The sequence below is a fragment of the Nyctibius grandis genome, chromosome 9 (genome assembly GCF_013368605.1).
Source record: "Nyctibius grandis isolate bNycGra1 chromosome 9, bNycGra1.pri, whole genome shotgun sequence".
Lineage (NCBI taxonomy): Eukaryota > Metazoa > Chordata > Aves > Nyctibiiformes > Nyctibiidae > Nyctibius > Nyctibius grandis.
The window spans coordinates 36,323,804-36,339,380 of record NC_090666.1 but is presented as its reverse complement, the minus strand read 5'-3'; the positions used below and the strand labels follow the sequence as shown (position 1 = coordinate 36,339,380).

General features: G+C 40.4%; 1 protein-coding gene across 1 annotated transcript in view; it reads left to right on the top strand.

Annotated features, from left to right (window-relative positions):
• The window catches only part of TMEM163 (transmembrane protein 163), a 101,851-nt gene that overhangs the window by 71,847 nt on the left and 14,427 nt on the right, over nt 1-15,577 (top strand). Inside the window, exon 5 of the mRNA XM_068408197.1 lies at nt 10,017-10,113. Coding sequence (XP_068264298.1) covers nt 10,017-10,113 — 97 coding nt within the window. The remainder of the gene's footprint in view (nt 1-10,016; nt 10,114-15,577) is intronic.

Sequence of the window (15,577 nt, the reverse complement as noted above, 5' to 3'; positions counted from 1 at the left end):
TAGGTCTCTCCCCTGCTTCTTTACATACACTTTCCTTGGTGGCAGGAATGGTCCTTGCTCAATTCCTCCTGTTCCTTACTTGTGTGACAGCAGATTAGGATATGTAGATGGCAAACAGAGGCTGCTGTGGAGGGGAAGGTAGCTGTGAGGAGAAGAAAAGCTGTGGGTCTCAGAAGAGCGTGGGTTGCAGGTGAGATCAAGGCAAGAGAAAGCAAAGAGAGGCCCACATCTGCAATATCCCCAGCCACCCCTTGGTGCCCCAAATGACTGCAAACCAGAACAAACACTTTCAGCTCCTTCTCTCTGAAATGTCCTCTGACTTTTTCCCTTTCCATTTTCTTTCTTCACTGACTTAGTTCTGAGTCCTCTTACATTTTCTCTACTGTGCTCCACTTCATCCCCATCAGCCAGAACCCATTGGTTTGCCACCAGAAAATCATTTGTTGGTGACCAAAAATCAAGCTTTTTCCTCCTGAGTTCTCACCCTTTGAGTATCAGCATTCAATTTTGCCCGTGCTTGAGAAATCTTGGGCTGGCTGTGACTGGGATTTTATACTTGGCTACTGTAATCAGAATATAAGAGCTGCCATAGTACAAATATTACATTAAAGTAGGCCTAGCTTTGTTTAAACAGGCTGACTGCCTCTCATCTAGAAGAAATGTGGTGCAGATTATCGCAAGCTCCAAGTTACTAATGAAGGAGCATTCACAGAACGTAGTTTGTATTTGGTTATGGGACAAAAGAATGAAAACAAGAGTACCAGCAAAGCGAAGAGATACAAAAGAGTTCCTGTCATGTGGCTAGACACAGAAGACAATTGAGAAAAATGTATAGAGAAATACAGAATTAGAAAGTGAATGAATACTGTATGCTCAAAAATATTTTCCTAACTCCTGACATAGCAAAAACCTCTCAGGCAATTGCCTCATGTGTTGTGCCGTATGACTTCCCCTGAATGATTCCATACATGATATTCACTCTGTCACCCACTAATACTGAAATCCTTTCAAATCATAGGGAAACAGGAATTAGCACATTTATAGTTTTTATTAAATTAATTACTTTTATAATTTAAATTTTTTCTTACTTAAACTCCAGAGATTTCATTAGTGGGTTTATTCAGAGATTAAATCCTGTATCCATCATAAAACTGATTTGCTCAGCTTTGCTGAAAAAGCTCATATTACTCCTGGGCTTAGAACTCATATTTCTCTTATTGGCCTGCTGCTCATTTTAATGCTAAGTTACAGTTTCTTGCAAAGTAATAGATTTAACGCTACCTCTTCACTCCAGTGGTGAAAACAGCCTGTAGAGAGTTTAACATTTCCTTTTCTGTGGGCTGTTAGGAGCCATTAGTGCTGAAAGATCTTGACAGAGCCTGCAGAGAGAAAGATTTTGTGAATAAAAATTCATAGGATCATAGGATAATGCAGGTTGGAAGGGGCCTCAGGAGGGCTCTAGCCCAGGCTCTTGCTCAAAGCAGCATCAGCCCTGAGATCAGAATAGATTACTTGGAACTTTATCCAGTCAGGTCTTGAAAACTTACAAGGCAGGAGACTCCACCACCCCTCTGGGCAAACTGTTCCACTATTCCCATGGTGGAAAACTCATTTCTCTTAGAAAAATATATCATGGTGAGATTCTTAACAACCAAGAAAATATAGAATTAAAATAAGCTACAGTAAAACAGCTCTTGGAAGGTAAAGGATTGTATGTAGGAATTAGGAGTATTATCTTTTATTTATAGTGTCCTAGCTGCCAGGGAATGGAATGAGGAACTGAAGCTTGTTTTGATGGCAGCTTTGCAGATGTGAGAATATAGTTTCTGCCTCAAGAATATTAATACAAATGCTAGTGGTTTATAATGTCTTTTCTCACAGTTCTCTCTGTCACATTTATATCTGTAGCTCTGCTGAAATCATTAAAATGTTTTAAAGGTAAGTAATCTTGATACAAGAAAGAAATTTTTTGCAGTAAGAACAATCAATCACTGGAACAACCTCCCCAGGGACGTGGTAGAGTCCCCATTGTGGGAGGTTTTCGAGATGCGATTGGGCAGGGTGCTAGATAATCTCATCTAGGCTCCCTTTCCCGTGAAAGGTTGGACCAGATGATTTTTTGAGGTCCCTTCCAACCTGGGCTGTTCTATGGTTCTGTGAGGTTCCTTACACTGGTAAAAGTAATAAAAACCCAAATAACCCATGTAATCAAAAAAGATCAAGTAATCTGAGACACAGCAATGAATAAAAAAGGTGGGAGAATAGTGCAGTATTTGGCAAGAAGGTTAAGTTTGTGATATTGGATTTTAGGTGTATCATATGTTCACAAAACTGGGAAGTAATTAGACTGCTACTGCCTATCTTGTTTTATTCCACACGGTGTCATCACATTTCAGGGACTATTTTAATGAACTTGAAGTGTGGTGGTAATTAGGTTCCAGACGTACTACCAAGTACTTGAGACCCCTTTTCTTCTCCACTGCCCCAAAACAACTGTTTCTGTGAGCTGCTGAGAGAAAGTTTACACAGTATTGCAGATTATATTTGTATGCATCACTATTTTTTTCTGAATCCTTAATTCTGTTGCACCACCTTTGCTGCATATGAGAGAAGATTGACTTGAGAGGAGTAATTACCAAGAGCCTCATTACAAACTGGTACTCAGTCACTGCATTCCTTTTGCCAGAAAGACAGCAGGATGATAATTAAGAAGAGAAGCCTCTTGCAGTGGCTATTTTGTAGCAGTCAATTGATACCAGGAAAACTGTTATCAGTCACCCTTATGTAGCTTACCCCAGATCTCTTTTGAGGTAGTATATAGCAGAGCTTGTCGCTGGGGGTGTATTGTAACTTTATTATTATTATCTATTTATTTTTTACAAAATGTTACCAAATGAGTAGCTGAGAGTCTAAATCTGCAGTCTTCAGGCTGACTGCTTGACTCCCTTTGGCTGGAATGGGTCAGCTGATGTAAAGAGTAGTCAGTGTGGCAAGAGCCATGCTAAAGGTAAAATGGCTTTATTATGTTGAAGATTAATCACCATAGAGGTCTGGGTGAGATTAGTCTTTAGTTCTATGATGGAAATACTACAGAATTTTAGTCTTACCACTACCTGTAGGGAATTGTAACAAATAATTACAAATGTAGGACAGAAATAAGGACAAATCCCTGAATTAGAAGGCTGTTTTGCTGTGTCTGCTAGAAGCAAATGAATTGAATAGTTGGATGACTTCTCCCTAGGCAATTAGTTTTGTGATAAAGAGAGGAAAAAGATGTTAACTTACTAATAGCAGCTTGAAAATTGACAGTTAGGAAAATTGACAGATGGAACCCCCTGCATTTCAGTACTTTTCAAAGCTACTTGCTTAAAAGCCATTAACTGATGCAAAGTAACAAATTTTTGATTAAGGGAAAGACTATCAGGTGCTTACAGTGATAGATTTCCTTTTCTGGTTTCCTTATGAGTTGTGAGAATTTGTCATCAAAATGAAGAATTGTGTCTATTAAAGCTCCATACAGGGAACGCGTTATGGAAAAGATGAGGTGGCAGCTGTATGTCATGTAATACAGTTACACTGATCTTATTTTGATGGGCGTGGGTGCTAATATCCAGGGCTCGTGTAACGCAAAATGGGTATTTATAGGGTTGTATAAATATAAATGGGTTGTATATGGGTTGTGGTACTGCTTTCAGAAGCACGTCTTCTGGAGGTTGTCAGGTTGTAGCACACCCTGAACCAAGCTTTAGCTTGGAGACATGAGTTTAGTTTTTTAGGGTTTAGACATAATCGTGTTTCTGAATTCCCCTAGAAGTGAACTAGCAGTAACTGAAGCTCGAAAGCTATATAATGTCTTTGGCAGTTTTGAAGGTCCAAGTAATTTCGTTCTCAATGCCTGAGGCTGCAGTACAACTGATTTAACAGTATCCTTCATCTGTGACAAAGTTATATTGAAAAGCTGACAAAATTGATGAGTTCATTTTTTAATACAATGAATTATACTCTATATTATCTTCTGGATTTTCAGATAGAAATACTGCATCAAAAACACATCAAAAAGTATCTTTGGCAGGTAGTGATCTGCTACCAAGACCTACAGCAAACTAAAGAAGACTTGATGGTTTCACTGTTTAAATCATAATATTAAATTCTCTTTACTGACAACTTAATGATATAGTTTTAATTACACTTACATTCCAAGTGCCATTACTCTAAGAAAAAAACCTTTGGAAGTTTGAGCTTTAGTTGACTTAGAAGTTGATTATTGCCTGAACGTCAGAGAGATGCCCTCACCTTGTCCTTTTGGAATTAATGTGTTATTCTTTAAACTATACTGCATTCTGAAAGATTCCAGAAAGCTTGTTTCTGAAAATCAAATCATGGTTTTTCAATATGTTTTAAAATGTTTTGACTAAATTGTCTCTGTTCCTCTTTCTTTTTAGAAGCAATATATTACATGGAACTGAGGGAGTTTTCAGATTCATGCATTCTTCATTAGATCTTTTCTGTTGCCTGTCAAACCTGTAGTGATCACTCATTTTGTGTTATAGATCAATTATATCTCTAATGATGTAGTAGATATTTAGTGGGAAGCTCTTATACTAACTCATGTAGAAATGACTGTAAAATAAGTACACAATATCCAATAGGTGCTGGAGGTGTAAGTAAATGGTACTGGTGGCATATGATACATGGAGATGTGTTCATCATGGGCGTCGGTGGACAGAGAGTACCCTCATGTCTTAGCAAGAAGATACCAATGTTCTGGAGTATGAGGGCATTAGGTGGACTACCAGTTACTCCAGTGTGTCTGAATTGCTGACAGTGATCATGGGGGACCTGGAGATTGAGCAGCATTTATTACATTATGGTGATTCCAAGCCAGGGATATCTGTAAAATCTTCACTAGGTTTTCAGTCAAACCTCACTTCTGTATAACTCCTCTTTCACTGATTTTTGTGTGTACTTCTGAGTTGACTTGAACTTGTTTAGAAATGGCAGTTGGCTCATCTAATTTAATTGAATGTGATTAATGAAATTGCATTTGCCAGCAACCTTGGCACTAGCACCGTTCGCGTGCAGTTGGAAACACTAGTTACAAAGCAGTTGAGTAATTGTTAGCAGGTGGAAGTTAGCAGGCTTGTATTAAAGTTTTCATTGTCTAATGGCTTGAAAATAAAGCAAACTTGCAACAAGCAATTACAATTTTTTTATTATGTACTACAGTTAAAATTCCAGATTAATTTTTGGAGGTTTCTTATTTTGTACATTTGTAGTTGAATTTTTCATGATTTGCAGTCTATATAGAAGTTATTTTTTCTGGCAAATGAGACTGAAAGAAGACACTATGCAGTATTTTGTTTTAGTGGTTTTGCAGATAAATTGATATACTCAAGACAGGAAACATGTAGTTTTGCACTTAAAGTACTACGCCATTGCTCATGAATTTTGCATGCCTGTGGATTCCAAAAGCCAGCACATAAAGGAGATGCTAGGCTTGCTAAACATAATGACTGAATGCTGATTCAGACCTCAGACTGCATTTCTGTCTGCTATTAATGCCCTTGTCACTGTTATTAACATCTTCCTTTTTCTTTCTACTTTTAGCTATTTCTGGTTAAGTAGGTGTATGGGAATTCTTTTGACACAGTAAAACTGATCTGGGGAATAAGAGAAGCAGCTCAAAATTCCTGAAGTCATTACTTACCTGCTGGCATAGGCAAAGATGCAAAATATTTGCTTTTAGGCTTGGGTGGTTGGAGAATTTACAGAGATCAGGATAACCCCAAACTCTCCAACATACGTGAGAACCAAATCCAGGCAGTGGTCAGGGCAAGTGCTGGTTCCCTGGACACATTAGACTTACGCCAGCAAGGCTCCTGTCGGGCCCTTAGGGAACGTGTGCCTGTCTTCCTCAGAAGATGTGTGCAGGGAATACAAGTTATGCTAAGGGAAGGTGATGATGCCTCTCTGTCTTCTCTTCCCCATACCCTTGATATTCAACAGTATGTATTGGCACAAGGAGGTTTAATCTGTTGTTTCCAACACACAGAGTTGTGGCTATGTTGGTTTAAACCTGCTGGGAATAATGGACGAGCTTTTCTTCCAGCATTGCTCTCAGATGAGATGTCAGCATTCTTGCATGTATCTTATCTCAGCCTGTCACTGGCTCAGCAAATGGCTTTAGGCAGGTCAGCCATCTTTTGTGAACCAGTTCTGTGTTCAAGTTACCTAACATCTGCATTTGTCCCAGGTAAATGCACAGAACTTTTAGTGTATGTTTCTGTACCTCATTTAAAAAAAAAATCATTACAACAGAATCTATTGTGAAGGATTGTGCAGTATAAGCTGCTTAGGTTATGGCAGTGGTAAATATTACAGAAGTAATATAAAGAGGTGGTACTGAACGTTTTGAGCTTGATGAAAGCAGGTCAAGAGGCTCCAGACCTCTCTGTGGTGATCCATTCAGGTAGAGTGATACTGCAAATCTCTGAAAAGAATCTATTGCAGAACAGGCACCTGCTTGCAAATATGCAATGGAATTTGGAAAGCCCTCTAATTTTCAGTTTTACTAATTCTTTCTGGGAGATGAACTTTCCTCCCATCTGTACTACCTCTCGCTGCAGGATTGCAGAGAATCCGTCCTCTGAGTTTCTTCCTCTGTCACAGGTCATGGACCAGATTGTTGTTCTTGGGTTTGAGTCTAGGGGAAGGACTGTAGGGTAATCAGACTGTCTCAAGCCTTTTCTGCCTACTTTTTACGACAGGTTATGTTTAACAAGAATGTGTCGCAATTTACTACAAAGGAGTTAAACATCTGTCTTAAAATAGTCGTATCAGAGTTTTGCCTACCTGAGATGAGTACATCATCTAGCGTACCACTCCATTGCTAGGAAGGATGCTAGCCTCTACGTTGTCCGTACTCCTCTGTAGAAGGGCACCCCTTTACTGAGGACTTGTCTGTAGGATTATGTGGATTGTCCACAGCGTGGTTTAGTGTCGCTTGTGTTGGGGAATAAAATGATCAGCTACTCACCTGCGCCACTGCTGCAGCTGCGTCTTCTGACCTAGGCAGAGCAACGCCAGTTCAGCTGCAGTCTCTAGATTGAGCTTGGTGTGAACATTACATGTGCTGCCAACCACCAGATGGCCTGATGACTGAGTTGTTGAAAATAGCAGCATGCTTCTGGAATAATTATAGCATCCGTAAACTGAGCTAGCAGATAGGTACCAAATGATCATAGAATAATAGAATAGTTTGGGTTGGAAGGGACCTTTGTAGGTCTTCTAGTCCAAACCCTCTGCAGGGTCATCTTCAGCTAGATCAGGTTGTTCAGAGCCCCGTCCAACCTGACCTTGAATGTCTCCAGGGATGGGGCATCTACCACCTCTCTAACCTGTTCCAGTGTTTCACCACCCTCATTGTAAAAAATGTCTTCCTTGTATCTAGTCTAAATCTACCCTCTTTTAGTTTAAATTCATTACCCCTTGTCCTATCACTACAGGCCGTGCTAAAAAGTTTGTTCCCATCTTTCTTATGAGCCCCCTTTAAGTACTGGAAGGCTGCTACAAGGTCTCCCCAGAGCCTTCTCTTCTCCAGGCTGAAAAACCCCAACTCTCTCAGGCTTTCCTCTTAGGAGGGGTGTTCTGTGGCCCTCCTCTGGACCCACTGTGACAGGTCCATGTCTTTCCTGTGCTGAGGGCTCCAGAGCTGGACACAGTGCTGCAGGTGGGGTCTAACCAGGGTGGAGTAGAGGGGCAGAATCACCTCCCTCGACCTGCTGGCCATGCTTCTTTTGATGCAGCCCAGAATACGATTGGCATTCAGTGCTGTGAGTGCACATTGCTGGCTCGTGTCCAGCTTTTCATTCACCAGCACCCCCAAGTCCTTCTTGGCAGGGCTGCTCTCAATCCCTTCATTCCTCAGCCTGTGTTGATACTGGGGGCTGCCCCAACCCAGGTGCAGGACCTTGCACTTGGCCTTTTTGAACCTCATGAGGTTCACATGGGCCCACTTTTCAAGCTTGTCCATGTTCCTCTGAATGGCATCCCGTCCCTCGGGCGTGACAACCGCACCACTAAGCTTGATGTTGTCTGCAAACTTGCTGAGGGTGCTGAGCTCCAGCCATGCCTTGGCCTTCCTGACCCCATCCCTACACAGCTGGGCAGCGTCCCTGTACTCTTCCCAGGATACCTGTCCCTGCTTCCAATGGCTGTGCATTTCCTTCCTGCCCTTTAGTTTGACCAGCAAGTCTTGACTCAGCCATGCTGGTCTCTTGCCTTCCTTTGCCTGATTTTTTACACCTGGGGATCAAGAGCTCTTGCACTCTATGGAAAGCATCCTTAAAGATCTGCCAGCTCTGTTCTGCTCCCTTGTCCCTGAGGGCAGTTTTCCAGAGGGTCCTATTCACTAACTCCTTGAACAGCTGGAAGTTTGCTTTCCTAAAATTCAGTGTCCTGACTCTACTCTTCACCTGACCCATATCCTTCAGGACTGTGAACTCCACCAGTACGTGATCACTGCAGCCCAGGCTGCCTCCAGTCTTGATGTCACCGATTAGCTCACTTGTGTTGGTGACCAACAGGTCCAGGGGCTGTCTATTACCTGGTTTAAGAAGTTATCCTCAATGCATTCCAGGAGTCTCCTGGATTGCCTACAGCTTGCTGTGCTACTTTTCCAGCAGATGTTGGGGTGATTGGAGTCCCCCAGCAGTATGAGAGCCTGAGAGCGTGATGCCTCCTGTAGCTGGAGTAAGAAGGCTTCAGCAATAGGCACCCCTCGATCAGGCAGCCTGTAGCAGACACCAACCACGAGGTTGCCTTTGTTGCCTCGGTCTCTAGTTCCTATCCATAAGTTTTCAACCTGCTCGTGGCTATTCTGCAGACAGCTCTTCACACTCTATCCATTTCTTGATGTAGATAGCAACGCCTCCATCCCTCCTTCCTCGCCCGACCCTTGATGAATAACAAACAGAGGAGATACAACTTTTGAAGATAAAAATGTGCATATAGATATCACTTCTTAACTATTTCATGCTTTAAATGTTAAAATTGCTCTTACTGTATATCTATCTATGGTAATAGAATTTTATATGAAGAGCTATTAGTAAAATGGAGTTATGGCTATATCAGTACTGTAATAGACTGGCTATTATTGTTTGTGTAGAGGAAATCAAAGCCTTATATCCTGTAGTATTTTGTGGCAAGAAGAACTCCATCTCAGAGTAGTATCGGTCTGTGTGTTTGAACAAAAGCAAGAGTTTTCTCTTTTACTGTGAAGTTCTGGGTATGTGTTATGTGCTTTGTAAGCTTCATTGTGCCTGTGTCCTATAGGAAACTTAATTATTCTGTTAATTATTCTCTGTTACTTTATCTTCTCTTCATTAACCCATTTGTTTTTATAAGACTGGTTTGTAAGCTCTGCAGAGCAGGAATATAGAGTCTAATTCTGCACCACACCTAATCTGATGAGACTCTGATTCTTATTTAGGTATTGAGAGACCCTTGGACAACCTGCGAAGAAATGCACCTAATCTGCTGATTTTTTTCAATATCTGCACTTAAAATCTTTTTTCTTGGAGGTTTGGGGAGGAAACAGATGTTTCAGGTTCTGTTACGCTACTGACCAGATTTACCAAACATCTGTCCTGGTTGGTAACCAGAATGAAGTTACCTTGATTATTTCGAATGCAAGATCCTAGCAAACCAAACAAACAAAGAGAAACAGACCTCTAGAGGACTCTGATAAATCATCAGGAGCAGAAGAGACATGTCTTTCTCTCTTACTCTGAAACATCGTCTGGTCTGCCCTGTCTTCTCACATATAATCCAGGTTTTAAGAACTGGAGAGGAATGGGACATTTCTTTTCATTCTCCTTTTTAATTCAAGTCTCTCTCTTTAGCTCTGTAAGAATTTTTTATTACTAATATTCTGTTGTGTATTATCCTTCAGCAGTGCGAGAGTTGACAACTCCAAATATGTTAACATTTCTTTTTATTTTTCTCTTTTTTCCCAGAGCTTGTGTTATCTTGGGTGTCATATTCCTCTTGTCATCTCTATGTATTGTGATCAAAGCCATCCATGATCTTGCGAAGAAGGTGCTTCCAGAAGTGGTAAGGTGATTCATGTTCATTAAAATGTTCTCTTTATTCCCTACACTGCCAGTGAGACTGAGAAAGGCCAGCGTCTCCTTTCAACAAGCCCCGTTGAACTTGGCAAAGCTGTAGCAGGTGTATATCCTGCCTGGCTGCACGTACTGGTCCTAGTCTTCAAGCAGTATTCTTTCTTTATGTGATGGAGTCTAGTCTTTATGGGTTTTTATAGGCTTGACCCATCTTTTCTTCTCTGTGGTTACACTTATGGGCCAAATCTTTCTCAGCATAATCACTTACAGCTTTTATACAGGACTGTAAGAGTTCACTTCCAGAGAAGAGATCTCTCTGGGCTTGATGAAAGTGGTAGAATTTTATGAGAAGAATGTTTCCACAGTTTACTACTCCAATGGCTTCAGTATTTTATTTTTAATGTAGAAAAAAATGTATTTTTGGATTGTATTTTTTTGTTTTCCAGCTCTTGCCTCCAATTCCAGAGCCATGTACGAGTAGCAGGAATGAAACAGGTGAGGGGAGCATGCTGGGTGAAAGAGCTGGCTTTTCAACTGGCTCACCATGGAGCATCACAAAGGGCTTTTCTCCTGCTCTCTGCTTTCTTTTGGTTGTGAAAGCCAGCCCCTACTTGGCCTATTGAGCAGCTCTCCCCAGCAGCCTTTCTCTCAGCTCTGCTCTGTCCTATCCTGCGTGCTTCCTTTCAGTAGTGGATATTAACTTCCCTGAGCTCTACTCATCCAAACCAGCTACTCACTGGGAGAGCCATTTGGCAATGGTTCCACTTCCAGAAGACTCTTCCTAATGTGCTCAAACAAAATGAGGCATCATTTCAGTTATTGTCTATACAACCTGACTTGGACTTTTTTTTATTCAGCCCTCATTAAATTTGGTCTATTTGTAAATGCATGCAGACTTTCACATCGGGGCTTCACCCTGCCAAGTACCAATCTCAACACATCACTAGAGAGAAACCTAAACTCCTCACTTTCAACCAGGACATGGAGGCAGAGCTGGAAAAAAACCCAAAATGGAATTTCAACTTGTGACCAACTATTAGCAGTGCAGATGACCTACTAGGTCCTGTGTTCTCATGGAAACTTCCAAGAATCTGGGCAACTACAGAAACTTACTTTTAGTAGTTTGGTGAAATTTGGGCAACGATGAGTAGCAGAGCAAAAGCCCATGAACTAATGCATTACTGAATTGCAGTCAAGTGCATTGTTTGGCTACAGGTGATTCATGTTCTCTTTGCATTTTACTTTTCCTCTTTTCCCATCTTCATAATTTATTGCCTCCTCAGCTCTGCCAGCATAACACCACTTGTAGTTGTTCACCAGCCTGGTTCTGTCAAAATTATCTAGGTTAGCTTAAACACTTTTAATAGTCAGTTCTTAAACTCAACCAAAACATTTTGACAGAACTGGGTTACGGAGTGAGCATGAATGCCATCGTGCCCATAAGGCTGAAGGAGATTCTGATGAGGGTGAGGGGAGATCCTACAGTGATGGCCTGCTAACGGACAACCTCTTAACTTGGCTCTACCCAAACAGTGCATCTGGCTACAGTTTGACTCCTGTTCAGTGAGAAAATGAAATATATACTCTTGACTATGTGAAACAGAAGTAAAGTAAGAAGGGAGGCTGCAATAATAATCAACACACCTGTTATGGTAGCATAGACCAGATTAATTTGAATGTCTCAGTCTAATTAATTGTGGGCGAATGCCCTAATAATTCCAGCAGTAGGAACAAAAGCTTAAAAGGTGTATCATCTATATCTCCCTCTTCCATCATTACAGGTACTGCCTACAGGTGGGGGCTCTGTTTCTTACCTGGGGAGAAGTATCTCCTCTTTGCAGCACCCAAGTTACTTATGACTTGCAGACATGTTGTACTTCCTCATTTTTGATTTTTGAAATGCATTTACAGCAGGAAAAAATATAAGAGCTACAGAAAGGTATCCCTGAAGAGAAGATCCCATTACATTTCAAGTGTCCTGTAAGAATAATTTGTACAGATCCCTTTTGTCACAGACTGCGTTGGATTCAGACTTTGGTGCACTAAAACTGTGTCAAGTAGGTACAAGTTAGGGTGGATGCTGCTTACGTTTGACACAGTATCAGGATAAATAGATAATTTTATCCCTGTGACATGGGGCTGACTGTTCTTGCTCACTAGGCACACAAGTACTGTCAACAGTTTGAAAGGTATATCTGGCAGGGCATGGACTAGTGGCAGAGTGAAAGCCACATGCACGCACGTAAAGGATTTTCATACCTTGCAATTCTGCCTGGAAAGCAGGTTAGAACAAGGGATGAAAAAAGGTGATACTTCTGTTCAGTGTCTCTTAAATGACACGGCAAGGATTCTAATTTCAAAGTCCTTCTGTACATCTCACTGTGGGAAACCGATTCAGTAAGGGTTGCATGACAGGTGAAATATCTCTGTGTAAGCTAAGAATAACACTGAAAAATGGGGAGACCAAGAGAACAGCGTTACTGCTGCACGTCATGGCCAGTGAGGTGTCATGCCTAAGAGCTGCTACGTTAAAAAATAGTTGAGGGGAAAAGGATGTTGTTTAATAGAAACCTTTTCAGTTGTTCTAGCTGTGCCTGAATCTGATGCTGATTTTCTGTTTGCGTAGTGCTCCCTTAGCTGCTCTGTGTCTCAGCAGAAATAGTAATTCTTCCCAGTTGTTTGGGTCTTTGCTGATCGAGTATGTTCTCAGCTAATCTGTAGCTGCCCAGGCGATATCACTAGCGTCAGAAGAGTGGAAATCTGCTCAAATTAAAACAGTAAGGGGGAGAAGTTTCTGCTTCTACTCTTTTATCTAGGGTGCTGTCTTCTACTTTTTGGACCACCACTGAACTAATAGCTAATAGAACTAATTCCTGTAATATCTTATCATGTAATTTAGCTGTAATGTATGGACATATACAGAAAAATGATAGAGCAGCATTTTCTTCTAATGGGTTTTTGCATAGCAGTGAAGTCACCAGTTCTGCATGAAAATAGTGACCTGAAAATATTTTCTGATTGTGATTTCTGTATTACTGAGGTTTCATGTTAGCGTGTTACTCTGATGCCGAGGAAGTATCCTAGTGGTGTGAGCCACATCTGTTCTTCTGTAAGAACAGAACATTCAGAGCAAGGAAAGGTAGTGTAACTCCACTGGTGTCCCAAACTGGCCTAAAACTAGGGTGAAGGGCTCTGTGCTGGATTAAGAGGATGTATGCTTCAACGTAAGTTTCACATGTGAGTCATAGTTGCATGATTTTTTTTTTGGTACAGTTTACGTCTGTCTTAGTCTTTCTTGAAGTAAAGGTTGTGGAAGATGTGGGTACTTTTGAAAGCATCTTGTGAAATTTTAGATGTGCGACCTCAATTTTAGGGGAGATAATGTAGCTAAAACCCAACTGGAAAATGTTACTCTTGGTGTTCAGATGCTGAACACAAAGCTAGTATTGTCAGTCTCAAAGACAGAAATGATTTGGAATACATTGCTCTACTGTTCGTGAGGGATTCAAGATTAATGTTAGTGCAGAGCAATGCGACTGACTGCATCGTTCTCAGAACTCTAAAGTATCTTTTTATATCTTAATTTGTGGTAAACTTCAGTGACTTTGTCAGAGTTGAAAATTGGGAGCATTTGTAATTTCTCTAAGTTCATTTTAATTTGTGTAAGTTTTGGAGAAAATAATATGATATGGACAAGTTTCATTTAAGAAATGAAACAGAACAAGCAATTAAGTATCTGCCTGCTAATTGTAAGGTGCTGTGGTTAAAATCCTAAAAGCGTAGTCAGTCACTTCTGAATCGTTCTGGATCAATTATACAAAGCTCATGGTATTTCTTGTTGCGTGTAAGATACATTGATTACTTATCTGTCAGTTCTTGATATGCATGTAGCAAGAAAGATATTTCTTTGGAAGGAATTTATGAGATATTTAACGTAGAGATCCTGTTGTCCTGGAAGCGGCTCTCAGAAGAGTTGCTTTCATGAAAATACTACTAATGAGAAAGGATATAAAATTCACACGACTAAGAAATCATTTGAAATGCTTTTTCAAATGTTTTGAACACAGATTTTCTTTTACTTATGTGGACATTTAGAAACAGGAGTCTTCAATATTGTTGTCATTTCATATAATGACTTCAGCTGCAGGTCTGACAATCCTCACCAGGATTCAGAGAACCAAAAGGAGAATGACAGGTTTACACGTTAATGGCATTTCCAGCTCGGCTACCCCATCCTATAAGGCGCTTAAATGTCCACAGTTGGTTGCTAGACTGCAGAGAGAAGCTGCTTAATTTACAGGACAGGAGCTTAGGTTTAGCTCAGTCAGGCATTTTTCAGTCACCTATTTGAATTCTCTTTTATTCCACGCCAAATGTAATTTCATTGAAACACTGTGAATGACAGCACTCCTGGTCTGCGCTGGCATAGAGGAGAGGACAATTAGAGCTCCCGGCTTTCTGCATTTCTTGATACTGCTTCTGTCTTTCTTTTTAGCTTTTGTTTGTTTTACCTCTTTCTCTGTGTTAACTCAAAATTAATAATAGTGTATGTTGCTACACATACTTTCAGCACAGGCAGTGTTTTCTGTAATTCTTTTAAATGCTTCAAAACCTTGGGAAACACAGAAATGGTGTATTTCTCCTTCCAGTTCCCTTGCTTGATATGCCAAGGACTGTAGTTGCCTTTGAAATAGCCTATAATGCAGGATACGAATTATTAGATAAATTAAATGGTTTAAAAGATGGATGATTTTAATGATAAACATTTGGAATTTTGACTCCTGGTAGTGTGTGTGTTTTCTGTATACAACAGCAAACATGGCCGTGCTGGGTCGGTCTAAAGGCCTATCTTTGGTCGTCACTGACTTTCTTCGTACCTTTTTTTTTTTTAGTTTTATCTCCATTTTCAGATGGGAAAGGCTCAAGAGCCCACAGGATTCAAAGTACAGGAGTCACCAGGGATTTATATAATACGTCCATTTTTGCAAATTACTATTGAGTACTGAATTGATATTTTTACAGCGCTTATACTGTAGATTTCATCTCCTGCAGTTAATAGCAAGTTCAGACATTGTCATTGTTAGGTAAACTTGTGATTTTCCCTGTGCACAGTACTTTGTATAAAGTATAATTAAAAAGAAGCCTGCCCTGAAAAATGACATCCTGTGTCAGGAGAGTTGGCCAGTGAATTAATTATACACTTACTATATAATTCTGTATTTGTATTAATTCTATGCTACTTACTATCATGGGGAAAAGTTTCTTTTCAAGAAATTGAGATCTATATTAATCCTCAGCGTTCAAAACGCAATCCCTTGTGCTAACATTGGCAATATTTGCCATGTAGGGCAGTGTTTTTTCCAACAACGGATCCATAGAATTATATTGCTTATTGTGTTTTTAAATGAGTTAATTCATGAAGTCATGAACTACAGGGTTGATGATAAGGTAGA